The 19766-nt window shown below is 47.1% G+C and overlaps 1 protein-coding gene across 3 annotated transcripts in view; it reads left to right on the top strand.

Annotated features, from left to right (window-relative positions):
- Nucleotides 1-19766, top strand: part of parvaa (parvin, alpha a) — a 121669-nt gene that overhangs the window by 53773 nt on the left and 48130 nt on the right. For all 3 annotated transcript variants that reach the window (XM_073049923.1, XM_073049921.1, XM_073049922.1), the window contains exons 7-12: nt 3568-3626; nt 6626-6645; nt 9009-9070; nt 10667-10735; nt 15794-15895; nt 19077-19149. In XM_073049923.1, the coding sequence (XP_072906024.1) occupies nt 3568-3626; nt 6626-6645; nt 9009-9070; nt 10667-10735; nt 15794-15895; nt 19077-19149 (385 nt within the window). The remainder of the gene's footprint in view (nt 1-3567; nt 3627-6625; nt 6646-9008; nt 9071-10666; nt 10736-15793; nt 15896-19076; nt 19150-19766) is intronic.

The raw sequence follows: 19766 nt of genomic DNA, 5'->3' as shown, positions 1-19766 counted from the left end.
CCCACAACGCACTTACTCCCCACACCCTTCCCAGAGTGGGGAGCCCACAACGCACTTACTCCCCACGCCCTTCCCAGAGTGGGGAGCCCACAACACACTTACTCCCCACGCCCTTCCCAGAGTGGGGTGCCCACGACACACTTACTCCCCACGCCCTTCCCAGAGTGGGGTGCCCACGACACACTTACTCCCCACGCCCTTCCCAGAGTGGGGAGCCCGCAACACACTTACTCCCCACACCCTTCCCAGAGTGGGGTGCCCACGACGCACTTACTCCCCACACCCTTCCCAGAGTGGGGTGCCCACAACACACTTACTCCCCACACCCTTCCCAGAGTGGGGTGCCCACGACACACTTACTCCCCACACCCTTCCCAGAGTGGGGTGCCCACGACACACTTACTCCCCACACCCTTCCCAGAGTGGGGTGCCCACGACGCACAACTCTACCCCAGATGAGGTCTAACCTGCACTGTAAAGATTTGCATGATTTTCTTATAGTTGCATTCACTGTTCCCATTTGTCAGCAGGTCCCTAATGACCCTTGCCATTTGTAAGGTGCCCCGATCTGGATCCATCACAGAATCAGAATCAGGTTTAATATCGCTGGCATGTATTGTGACATTTGTTGTTTTGCAGCAGCAGGACATTGCAACAAATCATTAAAAAACATAAACTGCAATAAGTAATATACATAATTAAATAAGTAGTGCAAAAAGAGAGGAAAAAAAAGAGAAAAGTTACTGAGGTAGTGTTCATGGGCTCATTGTCCTTTTAGAAATCTGATGGTGAAGGGGAAGCAGCTGTTCCTGAATCGTTGAGTGTGTGTCTTCAGGCTCCTGTACCTCCTCCCTGATGGTAACAATGAGATGAACGCATATCCTGGGTGTTGGGGATCCTTAAAGATGGATGCCGCCTTTTTGGGGATTACCTTTTGAAGACGTTCTCGATGCTGGGGAGTCTGGTGTCCATGATGGAGCTGGCTGAGTTTACAAATTTCTGCAGCTTTTTCTGATCCTGTGCAGTGGCCCCTCCGTACCAGACAGGAATGCAACTAGTTGGAATGTTCCCCGTGGTGCTTCTGTAAAACTTCGCAGGAGTCTTTGGTGACGTAGCCGGTCTCTGCCCCAGACTGCGAGAAGCAGAGAGTTGTGGGCACAGCTCAGCACATTGCAGAAAACAGCCTGCCCTCTACGGACTTCGTCTGCACTTCTTGCTGCCTTGAGAAAGCAGACAACATAATCAAGGACCACGTCCACCCCTGCCATTCTCTTTTGTCTTTTCCTATTGGGTTGAAGATACAAAACTCAGGTTCACTGCACCTTTTATTCTGCTGTTATCAGAATCTTGAATGGACCTCCCATCTGCTAAAAGATCAATTTTTTATATCTCAAATCTATTTCATAGAACCACTTGCACCTTGCTGTTTACCTGCACTGCTCTTTCGCTGAGGTGATAAAGCAAAACAGAATGTAATACAATAGCTTCTATGTACGCATCTACCGAGCGCGCCTGAATTGCTCAATGTATACTGTCATTTCCAGTATACAAGTGTAAAGAACAAAATAGTTGTCACTCTGGATCCTCTGCAATGCAAAGAAATACCCAATAAGATAAAGAATACCATGATTTTAAAAAACACAATAAATATAAATATTTAAGGTAGCTTATACACATTGATTGTATGTCCAAAAAGTGACTCAAGGCACAGGAGTGTCTGTATCTAATGTGAGAGACAGAAAATGATGAAGTAGTGGTGTTTGGGGGTGTGGAGGGGTGGGTTAGTGGGTGGAGGTGTTGATCAGCCTCACTGCTTGGGGAAAGGAACTGTTTTTGAGTCTGGTGGTCCTGGCGTGGTGCTATGTAGCCTCCTCCCTGATGGGAGTGGGACTAACAGTCCACGAGCAGGGAGGGTGGGATCCTTCAGGATATTGCAAGCCTTCTTCTGACACCTTTCTGTGTATATGTCGATGGCAGATAGGCTGGATGCATTGGGCCGTTTTGACTATCCATTGTAGAGCCGCCCTGCCTACCCCAGTGCAGTTTCCTATCAAGCAGTGATGTAGCTTGTTAGGATGCTCTTGACAGTGCACACAAACAGGAGTTTTTCCACTCTATCTCTGCACGTTGGTGCCATACCAATCACATCCCTCTCAACCCACCAATTGTTATTGATGCATCCTAACCAGGTGTGTCACTGCTTGGTACGGTCTGTGACCACAGGAAACGGCGGAGAGTGTGGACACAGCTCAGCACCTCACAGAAACCAGCCTCCCCTCCATGGACTCTCTCTACACTCTCACTGCCTCAGTAAAGCAGCCAGCGTGATCAACGACCCCTCCCACCCCCCACCTCAGACATTCTGCCCGTGACCGCACAGAGTGTGGACACAGTTCAGCACCTCACAGAAACCAGCCTCCCCTCCATGGACTCTCTCTACACTCTCACTGCCTCAGTAAAGCAGCCAGCGTGATCAAAGACACCCCCCCCCCCCACCTCAGACATTCTGCCCGTGACCGCAGAGAGTGTGGACACAGCTCAGCACCTCACAGAAACCAGCCTCCCCTCCATGGACTCTCTCTACACTCTCACTGCCTCAGTAAAGCAGCCAGCATGATCAAAGACACCCCCCCCCCCACCTCAGACATTCTCTTTGCTCCCCACTCCCAAAGGGCAGAAGATTCAAAAGCTGAAAGCAGGTGCCACCAAGCTCAAGGACAGCTTCAACCTAGAATGAAAAGATTAACTCTTGACCTCACAGTCTACATCGTTATGATCTTGCACCTTGTTGTCTGTCTGCCCTGCACTCTCTCCATAATTGTTACACTTTATTCTGCGCTCTGTCAGAATGCACACAAAATGCTGGAGGAGCTCAGCAGGTCAGGCAGCATCAATGGAGAGGAATGTTCTCAGCCTGAAGCGTTGACTTGTTTACTCCTCCCCGTATGCTGCCTGACCTCCTGAGCCCTCCCAGCTTCAAAACTATAGGCACAGGGGCCAGAGGGGATTATAGAGACAGGAAGGGGTGTAGGGAGGGAGGAGGTTACAGAGACAGGGAGGGCTGTAGGGTCTGGAGGGGATTACAGAGACGGGGAGGGGTTTAATGTATAAAGAGGCTATTACAAAATCAAGGAGGGATGTCGGGGCCAGAGAGGGTCACAGAGACAGGGAGAGGAGAGGTGTAGGAATTTATACCTGGGGATGAGATAGACGGGGGTGAGAGACTGTGGTGGAGAAATGGCAGATGGAGAGAGAGTGGGAGGGGAGAGGGAGAATGGAATGACAAACAGTGGGAGAGAAAGATGAAAAGTTAAAAGTGGGGTGTTGCTGGATTAGAGAGATAGAAAGTGTGAGAGCCGGGGCAAAGGGTGGACATGTAGGTCCTACTAAAGCCACTGGGGCAGCAGGGGTATGCATCTACAACTCATTGGGTAAATGGTGTCATGTCTCTGGGATGAGAAAGAGGCAACTGTATGGTGGAGCTTTAAATGAACCTGTTGTCGGACTGGAAACATTTCAAGCAAGCAGCTGATCTTGAATGTTTTTGAATTCATTTTATTTCTACAGAAAAGAGAAGGGATTCTCCAGTCCCGGCACATTCAAGAGGAAATCACGGGCAATATCGAGTAAGTAAATAACACTGTCTCTCAGTTGCTGTTAATTGAGTCATAGGTGTCCGGACTCCAAACACAGCTTTTAAACTGGATTCCGAAATCTGGACAAAGGCTTCAAATTCAGCCCCAGTAAGTTTCCGCTCAAATCCAACGCGCCTGTCACAACTTCCCTATCAGCAAAAACATTTCCTTGTTCCCCCGAACCGTCAATCCCTGGAGCCCTTTTCCAGAATTCTTTCAGTTTATCTTCTTGAGATTAGAAATTAGCTTTATTGGTCACTTGTACCTCGAAATATAGTGAAATGTGTCGTTTGCGTCAACCACCAACACAGTCCGAGGATGCGTTGGGGGCAGCTGGCAAGTGTCGCTGTGCTCCCGCTGACAACGTAGCGTGCCCACAGCGCACTAACCCTAATACTAACCACACAGCTTTGGACTGTGGGAGGAAACCCACGCAGTCACGGGGAGAACGTACAAACTCCAGTGGGCATTGAACCCCGATCTCTGGCACTCTAAAGCGTTGTGCTACCCACTATGCTACTGTGAGACCTGGAATGAATTGAATAAGTAGCTTCTTATGGCACCATCTGTTTGAGGCAAGGGCGTTAGAGTCACGGTAGAGTAATGGCTAGCCCACCAGCTTTCACCGATCGTCGTTCAAGTCTGTAAGGAGTGACCATGTGGATTTCCTCCAGGTGCTCCAGTTTCCTCCCACAGTCCGAAGGTGTACACGTTAGGGTGGTGAGTTGTGGTCATGCTATTTTTGGTGCTGAAAACGTGGCCACACTTGCAGGCTGCCCAGCACAATCCTCACTGACTTGATTTGATGCAAACAATGCATTTCACTACATGTTTCAATGAGACAGATAAAGTTCATCTTCATTTCTTTCCTTTAAAATCACTCAACACAGGAACAGCCCTCGGCCTACACTGCTCATGGCCCATTTATATTAATCCCATCTTATCTGCCCCCACATTCCCACCAGCTTCCCCAGACTTTACCCCTCACCTACACATGAGGGACAATTCACAACCACCAATTAACTTCCCAACCTGTGACACAAAGGATTCAGCAGCTGCTGGGAAGCTAGATCAGCCCACACAAAATGCTGGTGGTACTCAGCAGGTCAGGCAACATCTGTGGAGGGAAGTTGGCAATTGAGGTTTCGGGCTGAGATCCTGCACCAGGACTGTTTATTCCGCTCTCATTAGTGCTGCCTGACCTGCTGAGTTCCTCCTGAGTTTTTTTATGTGTTGAACGTAGGATGAACCTGGAACTCCTGAGGAAACCCGCATGGTCACAGAGAGAACGTGCAAACTCTGCATAGACAGCTCCCGTTCAAGCAAATCAGCAAGTCCCAAAAATCTCCCACTTGTTACAGTGATCGGCAACCTTTTTAAGCCCAAGATCCCCTACCTCGGCCTTAGTGAAAGGCACGATCGACCTACTAAATCGTTTAGACACACGCACGCACACCGGGCAGAAGGGAGCCCCGCAGCCCCGGAAGCAGTCTGTCTTTGCAGGCGGCTTTCCGTAGCGGGAGTGTTGCTATGTAACCGTTATCTTAATTGGTATTACTTATGTTTATAATGCTCACATCACAACACCTTTAATTCTATGTTTCATTATTTAATTTTATTTCAACACGAAAAATAAATGAATAAAAATTGACTGTTGCACTCAGTGTGATGACGGGGGCTGAATACTTTCTGCTAGTTCCCTGAAATTTGGCTCCTAACTACAGACAGCCAGTCTGAGACAGTCTGAGGTGTCTGTCAGTAAGACAGCTTCTGTACTTAGATGTAATCATTTTCATCTGTTTCAGCACAGCGCCCTCGCAAACCTCCTGACAGACTGAATGTTTGAATGGACAGTTTCCTTTGTTAGACTGAATGTTGAATCTGCCACGTTTTTCAGGTGTTTTGAATTGGTAAACTGTTACTGAGACACCAGTATAAGTTTCAGAGGTACGCAAGATAGTGACACCACTGTCTTTGTTTCCCAGTTCTTTTACATGTGGGGAATGATAGAATTTAAAGGGGCAGAAGTGTTGTAATGTGAGCATTATAAAGATAGGTTGATGCCGATTAGGATAATAGTGATGTAGTGGTGCTCCCGCTGTGGAGAGCTGTTTATGGGGAGAGGTTGTTTCTGGGTTACGGGGTTTTGCTTCCAGTCTTTTCTGCCCGGTGCGCATTTTTCATTTTTTCCCAGGATCTGCTGGGAAAGCCTCAAAGATCATCCAGTCGATCATGATCAACTGGTTGGCGACCGCTATGTTAGAACAATCACGCCCCCTTCCCTTGTAAATGGAGTGGCTTCCAGGAATAAGCAATAAGGAAGGGTGTCATGGTGGTGTAGTGGTTAGCATAATGCATTACAGTACCAGTGATCCGGGTTTAATTGCTGAATTTGTAAGTTCTTCCCGTGACCACTTGGGTTTCCTCTGGGTGTTCCAGTTTCTTCCCACAGTCCAAAGCTGTACAGGTTAGTGTTATTGAGCGTGACAATGCAACGTGAGAAATAAAGCTAATCTTTCTGGAGAGATGATCACGTGTTAGAACAGAGAACATGGAACAGCGTAATACAGGCCCTTCAGCCCACAACGTTATCCTGACCCTTTAACCTGTTTAAGATCAATTTAATCCTTCCCTGCCTCATAGCTCTCCATTTTTTTTTATCATCCATGTACCTATCTTAGTGTCTTAAATGCCCCTAATGTATCTGCCTCTACCACCATACCATGCCAGGCCATTCCACATACCCACTACTCTGTGTTTCTAAAAAAAACACCTACCTCTGACACCCCCCCCCCCCCCCAATACTTTCCTCTAATCACCTTAGAATTATGCCCCTTTGTAATAGTGATGTTGCTGGTGATGTCACCATGTATTGGCTGGTTATCTTTTTAACCAGTTGTCCTTTAGCCACCCATTGTATGTTTAAATTGAACCAAGCTGTTTATAATGTTCATTTATTGCCCATTGACCTGTTTTTCTTCTCTTCCCAGGGCCTTGTCGGGGAGACACGGTAAGATGTTCAAGAAGTAATTGGCCTCTGCATGTTGGTTGGTTGATGTCTGCCACACATTCGCTCACTAGCACGTCCACTCCCTGCCCACCCTTCCCCACCCTACCGCAGTGCAGAATCCCAGCCTACGTCTTCACCAGAGGCACGGCAGTGGAATCATCATCTGGTGATCGGGAGCCCGGGGGTCACGATCCAGAGACTCCAGTCCAGTCCCATTAATAATCCGGATCTTCAAAGGAAGTAGTTTTTGTACCAACGACCACAGATACTACCACATTTTCAGAAAAAGCAAGAGATTCTGCAGATGCTGGAAATCCTGAGCAACACACACAAAATGCTGGAGGAACTCAGCACGTCAGGCAGCATCTATGGAAGTGAATAAACAGTCGACGTTTCGGGCCGAGACCCTTCATCAGGACTGGAAAGGAAGAGCAGATGCAGAATAAGAAGGTGGGGGACGGGGAATTCCTTTCATTGTTCCCTCACTTCATTCCCCCTCCCCTATCCACCCACCTACCCCCTCACCTGGTCTCAACTCTCACCTGCCAGCTTGTCCTCCTCCCTCTCCTCCCCCCTTCTTATCCTGGCTTCTTCCCCCTTCCTTTCCAGTCCTGATGAAGGGTCTCAGCCTGAAACATCGACTGTTTATTACAAAGAACGGTACAGGTCCTTCGGCCATTATGTTGTGCTGACCTACTCCAAGATCAACCTAACCCTTCCCTCCCACACAGCCCTCCCATTTTTCTATCATCCATGTGCCTATCTAAGAGTCGCTTAAATGGTCTCTTAAACTGCCTCTGTGTGTGTGTGCACGTGTGTATCCTTGAAGTGACACTAGGCACAGGAGTTACTGACAGGAAATGATAAAGTAGTGGTGTTTGGGGGTGTGGAGGGGTGGGTTAGTGGGTGGAGGTGTTGATCAGCCTCACTGCTTGGGGAAAGTAACTGTTTTTGAGTTTGGTGGTCCTGGTGTGGATGCTACGTAGCCTCCTCCCTGATGGGAGTGGGACAAACAGTCCATGAGCGGGGTGGGTGGGATTTTTCATGATGTTACTGGCCCTTTTCCAACACCTTTCTGTATATCCTTGATGGCGGGTAGGCTGCTGTGGGTGATGTGCTGGGCAGTTTAACTGCCTGTGTCGCTTTCCTGTCCACCACAGTGTAGTTTCCACACCACACAGTGATGCAGCTTGTCAGGATGCTCTGTACTGTGGAATGACCTGAGTATAAGTGTGCACAGTCCAGCTCTCTCCAGCCTCCTCGGAGATTAGAGACATTGGTGTACGTGATGTGTTCTGGGACCATGAGAGGTTGTGTGTGATGCTCATCGTTTGCAGTTTCCTCTGCTGTGCCATCAACACATCCGCGGGGGGTCCCAGAACCAGTCCCCGGCGGGTAAGGAGGGCCAACTGTACAACCAAACAAAACAACGTTCCCCTGGACCACGGTGCACCTATAAAACATATATCACACACAGCACATAAGCCAATGTCTTGATGAAGCGTCTCAGCCTGAAACATCGATTTTCCATAGATGTTTCCTGACCTCCTTAATTTTTTTGTACGGCACAGAAACAGGCCATTTGGCCCATCTAGCCCATGCCAAAACCATTTAAACTGCCTACTCCCAACAACCTGTGCCGGCCCTCCATACCCCTACCATCCATGTACCTATCCAAACTTCTCAAACATTGAAATCAAGCTCGCGTTCCCACCTGTGCTGGCAATTTATTCCACACACTCACCACCCACTGAGTATAGACATTTCCCTTCATGGTCCCCTTAAAGTTATCACCTTTCACCCTTAACCCATGACTTCTGGTTGTAGTCCCACCCAACCTCAGTGGAAAAAGCTTTACCCTATCTATACTCATAATTTTGTATACCTCAATACCTCTAGCAATTTGTGTGTTGCTTTGGATTTCCAGCTTCTGCAGATTTTTTCATGTTTGTGAGACTTAACCAAAATATTATCATAAATAAGTTCATAAAGTATGTGAAATGTGGAGAACAGTGAACAGCGAGACCTCGGTGGTGGCAGGGTATTCATTAGCCTCACAGCCTGAGGGAAGAATCTGTTACCCAGCCTGGCAGTCCGAGTCCTGATGCTCCCGTATCTCCTTCCTGATGGTAGTGTGTTAAAGAGATTGTGGGAAGGGTGGTGGGGATCTTCAATAAGGTATGGCTTGAAAGTAATTTTTCTGTCAGCTGTGGTGGGATTTGAACCCATGTCTCTGTGCCATTATCCACTGCACTGTCCCCACCCTTTGCTGTTGGTAGATGTTCCAGTGACAAATAGAAGCTGTGCTGTGCTGTACTGTAATGATCTGAACCCTCCACATATGACTCTCTGGTCTCTTTCAGAGCGAGATGCTTTCGACACGCTCTTTGATCATGCTCCAGACAAACTCAACGTCGTCAAAAAGGTTTGATGTAATTTTGCCCTTTGTCCATGTGACCATAAGACATAGGAGCATAAATTAGACCATTCTGTCCATCAAGTCTGTTCTACCATTCAATCATGGCTGATTTATTATCCCTGTCAACCCCATTCTCCTGCCTTCTCCCCATTACCATTGATGCCCTGACTAATCAAGAGCCTGTCAACCTCCACTTTAAATATACTCACTGACTTGGACTCCACAGCCACTGGTGGGAATGAATTCTCACAGTTTTACCACCCTCTGGTTAAAGAAATTCCTCCTTATCTCTGTGCTAAAGTGACATCCCTCTATTCTGAGGCTGTGCCCTCTGGTCCTTGACTCCACCCCCATAGGAAATATCCTCTCCACATCCACTCTATTGAGGTCTTTCAAGATTCAATAGGTTTCAATGAGATCCCCACTCCAGTGAGTACAGGCCCAGAGCCATCAAATGATCCTCACGCGTTAACCTTTTCATTCCTGGGATCATTCTCGTGATCCTCCTCTGTCGAGTCCTCCTGAGGTTAAGGTGGGACTTCTCAGCGTGCACTCGAGTGCAACCCTCTGACAAATGGACACAAATCCCCTGACCATAGTATCATCCCCAGTGGACAGGACCTTATCGTGCTTGTGTTGTATTTCAGAGAAATAAAGTAAAAGTTCTGTTAAAGAGTCTCTTCCCTACCAAAACTCACTGCCAAACCTGCAAATGGAGAATAGAACAGTACAGCACAGGAACAGGCCCTTTAGCCTACAATGCTGTGCTGAATCAATTCAATTAGTAATCAAATGGCCAACTAAACTAATCTCTTCTGCCTACACAATGTTCACATCCTTCAATTTCCCTCACATTCATCTGCCTATCTCAATGTCTCTTAAAAGTCCCCAATGTATCTGCCTCTACCACCACCCCAGCTAACACATTCCAGACACCCACAACTCTCTGTGGTTTAAGAAGAAACTTGCCCTATCATCTCCTTTAAAATTACCCCCTCTCACCTTAAATGCCTGTCCTCTGGTATGAGACATTTCAACCCTGGGAAAAAGATGCTGTCTGTCTACTCTATCGATGCCTCTCATAATCAGACTGACACACCTCTCCCTAGAGCAGACACTGAAACACACTCTCTCACACACACACACACACACACATTCTCTCTCTCTCACACACTCACACTCACACACACACATACAGAGACACACACACACACACACACACACAGACTCATGCACAGAGAGAGACACACACACACTCACACGCACAGAGACACACACACACACACACAGACACGCACACACACACACACACGCACAGAGACTCACACACGCACACACACACAGACACACGCACAGAGACTCACACACACACACACACGCACAGAGACTCACACACACACACACACACACACACACACACACACACACACACACACACACACACACACACACACACACACACACACACACACACACACACACACACACACACACACACACACACACACACACACACCACAGAGACAGACACAGACTGACACACACCTCGCCAGAACATGCTGGGCCTCCTGGTTTTGAGAACTGTCTGTTTTCTCTCTGCAGACGCTGATCACGTTTGTCAATAAACACCTGAACAAACTGAACCTGGAGGTTACTGAGCTGGAAACCCAGGTGAGTGGCAGGTCAGGCCGTGGGCCAGAGGCCTTGTCAGGCTGCACTGGCTGATGGGCTGAGATGCCTACCCTGTGGGGTAGAAGCTGTCCTTGAGCCTGGTGGGACCTGCTTTCAGGCTTTGGTTAAATTCTGTCCGATAGGAGGGGGGAGAAGAGAGAATGTCCAGGATGGGTGGGGTCTTCGATTATGAGGCAGTGACAAGTGTAGACATGGAGAAGGAGTCTGGTTTCTGTGATTGACAGGACTGTGTCCACAATTCTCTGCATTATACATAGAGCAGAACAGCTCAGTACAGGCTCTTTGGTCATCGATGATGTGTCGGCATTTTAATCTAATTTTAAAATCAATCTAACCTTCTACTTAGCCCTCCACTTTTCTACCATCCATGTGCCGATCTAAGAGAACCTTAAATGTCCCTGATGTACCTGCCTGTACCAGCACCCCAGCAGGACAGTCAACACAGCACCGTCTGTGTTTTAAAAAAAGCTTACCTCTGACATCCCTCCCCTCATAACTTCCCCCTGTCACATTAAAATATATCCCCTAGAATCATACAGCACAGAAACAGGCCCTCTGGGCAGAAGTGGTCGGCAGCTCGTCTAGAAGAAGGAAAACCCTGATCTCAAACCTCTGCTACCTGTGGCTATACCCACTCATGGGGAAGGCTTCGGGAGTAAACCTGGGTGAAAAATCTGGAGCTGGAATCTCTAAGGCAGTCCTACACTGAGTTCAACACTGACTGGCAGCTCCTGCCATGCCATTGGTGCCAAGCTGTGTCAGTTTCTGCTGATCCTTTCGATGATCAGCTGTGTGGAGATGGGAGCCTGTTGTGTGGGCAGCAGCTTGCTCTCCGTGTCTACTGCCCTGGCTTGTAGTCAGCTGGGATGCAACATCCATAGTCGACCCAGACCAATTTATAATCAGTTTGGGTCTATCCCACATACCTGGACCTTTTGGAGACATTGTTCTGTTGAAATCCTACAAGAACCCCAGCATCCCCTCTTAGAGTTAATCTTTCCAGAGATCAGACCCGACCTGTGTGGCCTGCACTGGTAACGGGTACCTCTTGGCTGTGAATCCAAGTCAGATGTATCTTCACAGGCTGTCTGATGTGAAGTTTGTTGCTTTGTGGTAGCAGAGCAGTGCAGCGAGATGATTGTGGACTTCAGGAAGGTGCAGGCTGACTGCTCCCCACTGTACATACGTGGCAGCTCTGTGGAGAGAGGTAGTAGCACAACATTTCCGGGAGTGCACAAAATGGACGATCTCACCCGGTCCCTCAACACCACCACTTTAGTCAAGAAAGCACAGCAGTGTCTCGACTTCCTGAGGGGATTGAGGTGAGTGAGGCTTTGCCCACCCCAACTCCATTCTGACCAATTTTTACAGGAATATGATCTGCCCAGCTGCAGCAGCATCTGGTATGGGAATTGCAAGGCATCTGATTGCAAGCCCCTACAAGGGACTGCTGAGAGAATAATCAGGGTCTCTTCTACCCCTTTCTCAGGAGCGTTGTGTATGCAGGACCCTCCCAACCATCCAACAGTCTCTTTAACCCCCTAGTGTAGCATTAGGACAAGGATGGGAAACAGCTTCTTCCCACAAGCTGTGAGACTACTGAACTCCCTTTCACATCATACGGTCTCATCAGATATGAGATGCCAGTAGCATTATACTGTCTATTTTTTAAACTTGTTTATGCACCATTATTTGTTAATTTATTTGTGGTGATATTACTTTATGAACATATAATGTGTCTGAGTATTATTTCTTAGATAAGGTGGCCAAAACTGCTCCCAATACTCCAAATGAGCCTCAGCATTACATCCGTGCTTTATTATTCTCGTTCTCTCGAATGAATGCTAACATCGCATTTGTCTACCTCACCACAGACTCAACCTGTATATTAACCTAGAAGGAATCCTGCACGAGGACTCCCAAGTCCCTCTGCACCTCAGGTTTTTGAATTTTCTCTCCACTTAGAAAATTGTCAACCCTTTCATTTCTTCTACTAAAGTGCATGACCATACATTTCCTGACACTGATACCGTCTGGGTAGTCTCCAGCACCTTGGTATGAACATCAAATACTCCATCTTCTGGTAATTCCCTCTCTCTCCCTTCCCCTATCACACTTTCACTCTGTCTCCTCTTCCAGCTGCCTATCATCTCTCTCGTGATTCTGCCTTCTTCTACTACCCATAGTGCTTTCCCCTTACATTCCTTTTTCATCTCTCCTGCCTATCCCCTCCCTGCTTCCCCTCCCCCACCCCTTGATCTTTCCTCTGATTGGTTTTTCACCTGGCACCTTCCCCCCCTCCCCCCACCTTCTTTATAGGGCCCCTGCCCGCTCCTTCTTCAGTCCTGACGAAGGGTCTCGGCCCGAAACGTTGACTGCTCGTTTCAACGGATGCTGCCCGACCTGCTGAGTTCATCCAGCTTCTTTGTACGTGTTGATTTGACCACAGCATCTGCAGTGTACTTTGTGTTTTGTATTTCCTGACACTGTTTTCCATCTGCCATTTCTTTGCCCATTCTCCTAATCTGTCCTTATGTAGCCTCTTTACTTCCTCAAAACTGCCTGCCCCTCCGCCTATTTTCATTTTGTCTACAAACTTTGCAACAAAGCCATCAATTCCATCATCCAAATCATTGACATATAATGTAAAAAGAACTAGTCTCAACACAGGCCCCTGTGGAACACCACTAGTTACTGGTAGCCAGCCAGAAAAGGCTCCCTTTATTCCCACTCTTTGTTTCCTGCCAAACAGCCAATGCTCGATCCATGCTAGTATCGTTCCTGTAATACAATGGGCTCTTAACTCGTGTGGCACCTTGTCAAAGGCTTTCTGAAAATCCAAGTACGCGACATCCACCAATTCTCCATTGTTTTTCCTGCTTGTTATTTCCTAAAGAATTCCAACAGATTTGTCAGGCAAGATTTTGAGGAAACCATGCGTCTCCAAGTACTCCAAGACCTCATCCTTAACAATCGATACCAATATCTTCCCGACCACTGAGGTTAGACTAATTGAGGTATAATTTCCTTTCTTCTGCCTCGCTCCCTTCCTGCAGAGTGGAGTGACATTTGCAGTTTCCCAGTCCTTCTGAATGATGCCAAAATCTAGTGATTCTTGAAAAATCCTCCACAATCCCTTCCGCCACCTCTTTCAGAACTCTCACGTGCAGTCCATCTGGTCCGGATGATTTATCTATCTTAAGACCTTTTAGCTTCCCAAGAACCTTCTCCTTAGTAATAGTAATTGCACTCATTGCTGCCCCCCTGTACTCTCAAACTTCAGGCATACTGCCAGTGTCTTCCACAGTGAAGACAAGTGCAAAACAATTCGTTTCCCATTTGCTCGTCCTTCATTTTTATTTCTCCAGTGTAATTTTCCAAAGGTCTGATATCTCCTCTCGCCTCTCTTTTACACTTTATATATCTGAAAACAAACTTTGGTATTTTCTTTGATATTTTTGGCTAGCCTACTTTCATATTTTATCCTTTCTCTCTTTATGAATATTTTTAGTTGCTTCTGTTGGATTTTAAAAGCGACCAGTCCTCTAACTTCCCACTAATCTTTGCTTTACTATATACTCTCTCTTTTGCTTTTATGTTTTTTTTTGACTTGCCTTGTCAGCCGTGGTTGCATCATCCTGCCTGAAGAATACTTATTCTTTGGGATGTATCTATCCTGCGCCTTCTGAATTTTTCCCAGAAACTCCAGCCATTGCTGTTCTGCCGTCATCCCTGCTCATGTCCCCTTCCGGTCAACTTTGGCCAGCTCCTGTCTTGTGCCTCAGTAGTCCGCTTTACTCCACTATAATACTACAGCTGCTTTAGCTCCTCCCTGTCAAACTGCAGGGTGAATTCGATCATATTATGATCACTGGTACCTAAGGATTCTTTACCTTAAGCTCTCTAATCAAATCTGGTTCATTACACAACACCCAATTCAGAATAGCCTTTCCCCTGGTGGGCTCAACCACAAGCTGCTCTAAACATCCATTTCATAGGCATTCTACAAATTCCCTCTCTTGGGATCTAGCACCAGTATGATTTTCCCAATCTGCCTGCATATTGAAGTCCCCCGTGACTATAATAACATTGCTCTTTTGACATGCATTCTCTGTCTCCCACTGTAATTTGTAGCCCACGTCCTGGTTACTGTTGGAGGCCTGAATATATAGTAATTCCCATCAGGACTTTTATTTTCCCTTGTAGTTTACACACAAGAATTCTACATCCTTCTTAGTGATTGCATCAATGTGTTGGGCCCCGAGTAGAAACTGAGATGTTGACGTTCAGGAACTTGAAGCTGCTCACCCTTTCCACCTCCGCCCCCTCAGTGAGGATGTCATTGAGTCCGATATTACCTTGTGCATGCCCTCCCGGTACCAGCGTACCTGTTCTACACCACGGACTGCCCAGACATCTGGTGGTCTACAATTTTGGCTGTTCTTCCTGAATCAACTCAAGGGGCACTGGTTGTCCTTGTTTGTTTGTTTATTTATTTATAATAATTTCGAGATACAGCACAGAACAGGCCCTTCCGGCCAGTGAGCCGCACAGCCCAGCAACCCACCTATTTAACCCAAACCTAATCACAGGACAACCTACCAATCTACCAGCCAGTACATCTCTGGACTGAGGGCAGAAACTGGAGCACCCTGAGGAACCCCACACGGTCACAGGGAGAACGTACAAACACCTTACGGGCGGCGCCAGATTTGAACTCTGGACTCTGGAACGCCCAAAGCTGTAGATGCGTTGCCCCAACCGTGGCACCTCATTTTTTTTTACTATAAAATGGGCTACAAAGTGGGGGTGGGCAGATACCCATGCTTTCCCATGCTGTGATATCATGGGATGACTAAGCATTCATGGTGGGCCTGAGAAGCTGATGTTCAGGAGAGAGGGGTGAAGATTTTTGGAGACGGAGGGTGCGGGGAGGGGGGGTTCTTCTCCTGGAGTTATTGCATTGGGAGGTACGTTCCCTCCCAGGCTATTGAGATATTGGTCTGGACCAGGTGCTAATTCAACTGTCTGTTACAGTTTGCCGATGGAGTCTATCTCGTGTTACTCATGGGCCTTGTGGAGAACTACTTCATACCTCTGCACAACTTCTTCCTCACCCCGGACAGCTTTGAGCACAAGGTAAGTAGTTTCTACCCTTGACCCATAAACAGGTGCTGAACCCACCATGAGGTGGTTCGATCTATTTCATGTGATCAGTTGCAAATGAGAGGATCTGAGGCAAGACATATGGTATTTGATAGATAGATAGATAGATACTTTATTCGTCCCCATGAGGAAATACATTTTTTCCAATGTCCCATACACTTATTGTAGCAAAACTAATTACATACAATACTTAACTCAGTAAAAAATATGATATGCATCTAAAATCACCCTCTCAAAAAGCATTAATAAATAGCTTTTAAAAAGTTCTTAAGTAGTTTACTTAAATACATTGAGTCCTAACCCCGGCACTTTAACATATCTTACTCCTGGCGGTTGAATTGTAAAGCCGAATGGCATTGGGGAGTATTGATCTCTTCATCCTGTCTGAGGAGCATTGCATCGATAGCAACCTGTTGCTGAAACTGCTTCTCTGTCTCTGGATGGTGCTATGTAGAGGATGTTCAGGGTTTTCCATAATTGACCGTAGCTTACTCAGCGCCCTTCGCTCAGCTACCGATGTTAAACTCTCCAGTACTTTGCCCACGACAGAGCCCGCCTTCCTTACCAGCTTATTAAGACGTGAGGCGTCCCTCTTCTTAATGCTTCCTCCCCAACACGCCACCACAAAGAAGAGGGCGCTCTCCACAACTGACCTATAGAACATCTTCAGCATCTCATACAAACATTGAATGACGCCAACCTTCTTAGGAAGTACAGTCGACTCTGTGCCTTCCTGCACAAGGCATCTGTGTTGGCAGTCCAGTCTAGCTTCTCGTCTAACTGTACTCCCAGATACTTGTAGGTCTTAACCTGCTCCACACATTCTCCATTAATGATCACTGGCTCCATATTTGCTCCACTGGCAGCTCTACCCTGTGCCTCCTCCTGTCCTTTCCACTGGGGAAGGTCCATTAACAGAGGCAGTTGGACCAGGAGCCAATTCAAATCCCATTTTGTTCTCCCCATGTTCCCAGTAAACCCCTCCCCCCTCCCCACCCCAGATTCCTCCACTTGTCCACACACGGGGCAATTTACCAAGGCCAGTTAACCTTCGATTCCACGACGGAGAGTCTCAGGCCCAGCTTTGAAAGGAGGGGTGGTTGGGCTTGTGGCTAGCAACCCAATCCTTTAAAAGCCAAGAGCTACAGAAACTCCAACAGAAGCTGCAAGGACCTCCTCCCTGGGAGAGGCAGGATCTTTGCCTGGAAGGTGAATGTACAGAAGCCACAGGGCCGAATACCCTTTGGCCAAGGGCTGAGGACTCTGGCGAGCTGCTGTTGGTGGCCTAAGGCTAGTAGAGGTGGTGGTCTTTAGAAAAAGAAGAATTAACCCACAAAACTTCAAAACCCACAAGTCCCTGAATGAAAAGAAACTTCACAAGGTACTGGTGAGACCACAGCTGGAGTAGCACAGCTGTGATCACCACATTTAAGGAAGGATATGCTTTGGAGACAGTGCCGAGGAAGATCACTGGGTTAACGTAGAAGAGTACAGCACAGAACAGGCCCTTCAGCTCATGATGTGCTGACCTCTTAACCTACTCCAATATCATTCTAATTCTTCCCTCCATTTTTCTATCATCCGTGTGCCTATTAAAGTTCAAAGTACATTTAGTATCAAAGTATGTATACATTATACAACCTTCACATTCATCTCCTTACAGGTATCCACAAAACTAAGAAATGCCAAAAGAACCTTTTTTTTTAAAAAAGCCATCAAACACCTAGTGTGCAGAGAGGGAAAAAAATCATGCAAACAATAAAAGTAAACAAATAGTATTTAGAACTTAGGTTTTACGAAATAGACAAAGCCATGCACACTGCAGCTAGAGCAGGCCACAACCTCAGTTCAGAGCAGAGCTGAGTCAATGTCGCAGAGTAACAGGCCCATCCCTCGCCTCGTCCTGATAGCCTGAACTTTTCAGTCTGGCGTGGCGCTTAAACTGTCCAAACATCAGGTCACTCGTTGCTCTCAGACAGCTCTGGGACCTGGACCCTGTCACCACGATTCGGCCTGTATTCGATCTTTCCAATTCGGCCCAACGCTTAAATCGATCAGACATCAGGGCTTTCCTCACTCCATCTAAAAGTTTCTTAAATGTCCCTAATGTATCTCTCTACCACCACTCTTGGCAGGGTGTTCCACTCTCCATGTTTTAGAGAAAAACCTACATCTGACATCTCCCCCCCTCTCCCCGCCCTACACTTTCCTCTAATCACCTTAAGATTATTCCCCCCCCCCCCCCTTTATTTGCCATTTCTGCCCTGGGAAAAAGTCTCTGGCTGTCCACTCTATGCCTCTTATCATCTTTGTACCTCTATCAAATCAACTCTTATCCTTCTTCACTTCAAAGAGAAAAGCTCGTTCAACCTGTCCTCATAAAATATTCACTCTAATCCAGGCAGCGTCCTGGTAAATTTCCCCTGAACCCTCCCTAAAGCTTCCACATCCTTCCTACAATGAGATGACCAGAACTGAATGCAATGCTCCAAGTGTGGTTTAACCAGAGTTTTATAGAGCTACAACTTTTACCTTGTGGCTCTTAAACTTAGTCCTTTGACTGATGAAGGACAACACACCATATGTCATCTCAACAATCTTTGAGGTGTCTATGCACGTGGGCCCCAAGATCCCTCTGTTCCTCCATACTGCTAAGAATCCTGCCATTAACCCTGTATTCTGCCTTCAGAATGGGGAAGGACTGTGATCTGAGTGACTTTGACCGTAGAATGATTGTTGGTGCCAGACGGGGTGGTTTGAGTATCTCGGAAGCTGCTGTCCACCTGGAATTTTCACGCACAGCAGTCTCAGGAGTTTACAGAGAATGATGTGATAAACAAAAATCATCCAGTTAGCAGCAGTTCTCACATCGCACCTTGTTAATGAGAGAGGCCAGAGGAGAATGGCCAGTCTGTTCAAGCTGACAGTAATTCAAATAACCACGTGTTACAACAGTGCTGTGCAGAAGAGCATCTCTGAATGCACCACACATCGATCCTGGAAGTGGATACAGCAGCAGAAGACCATGAATGTACACAGAGTGGCCACTTGATCGGGTACAGGAGGTACATAAAGTGGCCACTGAGTGTTTAGACAATGTGTGTCACAATAACAAGCCCATCCCAATTGCTAAATTACCATGATTCCCCAACAGGTCCACAATGTGTCTTTTGCCTTTGAACTCATGCAAGATGGGGGTCTGGAGAAGCCCAAGCCTCGATCAGAAGGTAGGTGGTTATATCATACATCAATTCAAATGCATTAAAGATCTGGAAGAAGCAGGCATCACCATCTGGCAAAGTCCTGACGAAGGGTCTCGGCCCGAAATGTCGACAGTGCTTCTCCCTATAGATGCTGCCTGACCTGCTGCGTTCCACCAGCATTTTGTGTGTGTTGCTTGAATTTCCAGCATCTGCAGATTTCCTCGTGTTTGCATCACCATCTGGCTCCGGTTTCTAACTATCTAACTCCTCACGGACCGGCTGGTGATCATACTGAGAGATGTCAACAATTACACAGTGTGTTGCTCAGATCTGTCTGAACGGGAAGGCTTCAACAAGAAATTCAAAAGGGAACTGCTTAACTAGTAACACACACAAAGCGCAGGAGGAACTCGACAGCTCAGAAATAAATACACAGTTGACGTGTCAGGCCAAGACCTTTCATCAGGTCCTAACGTATATTGATTTCCAAAAGTTCTTCCAGCATTTTGTGTGTGTTGCTATGGATTTCCAGCATCTGCAGAATCTCTTGTGTTTTTGCAAGACTAGGAAGGAAGAAGATATACAGGGCTGAGGAGGAAAGAGGATTGGCAAAATCGAAGAAAACCGTTTGCAGCTGAGTA

Source organism: Hemitrygon akajei, chromosome 6 (assembly GCF_048418815.1).
Source record: "Hemitrygon akajei chromosome 6, sHemAka1.3, whole genome shotgun sequence".
Taxonomy (NCBI): domain Eukaryota; kingdom Metazoa; phylum Chordata; class Chondrichthyes; order Myliobatiformes; family Dasyatidae; genus Hemitrygon; species Hemitrygon akajei.
Note: the sequence above shows the minus strand (reverse complement) of the source record. Positions and strands in the feature narration are given on the sequence as shown.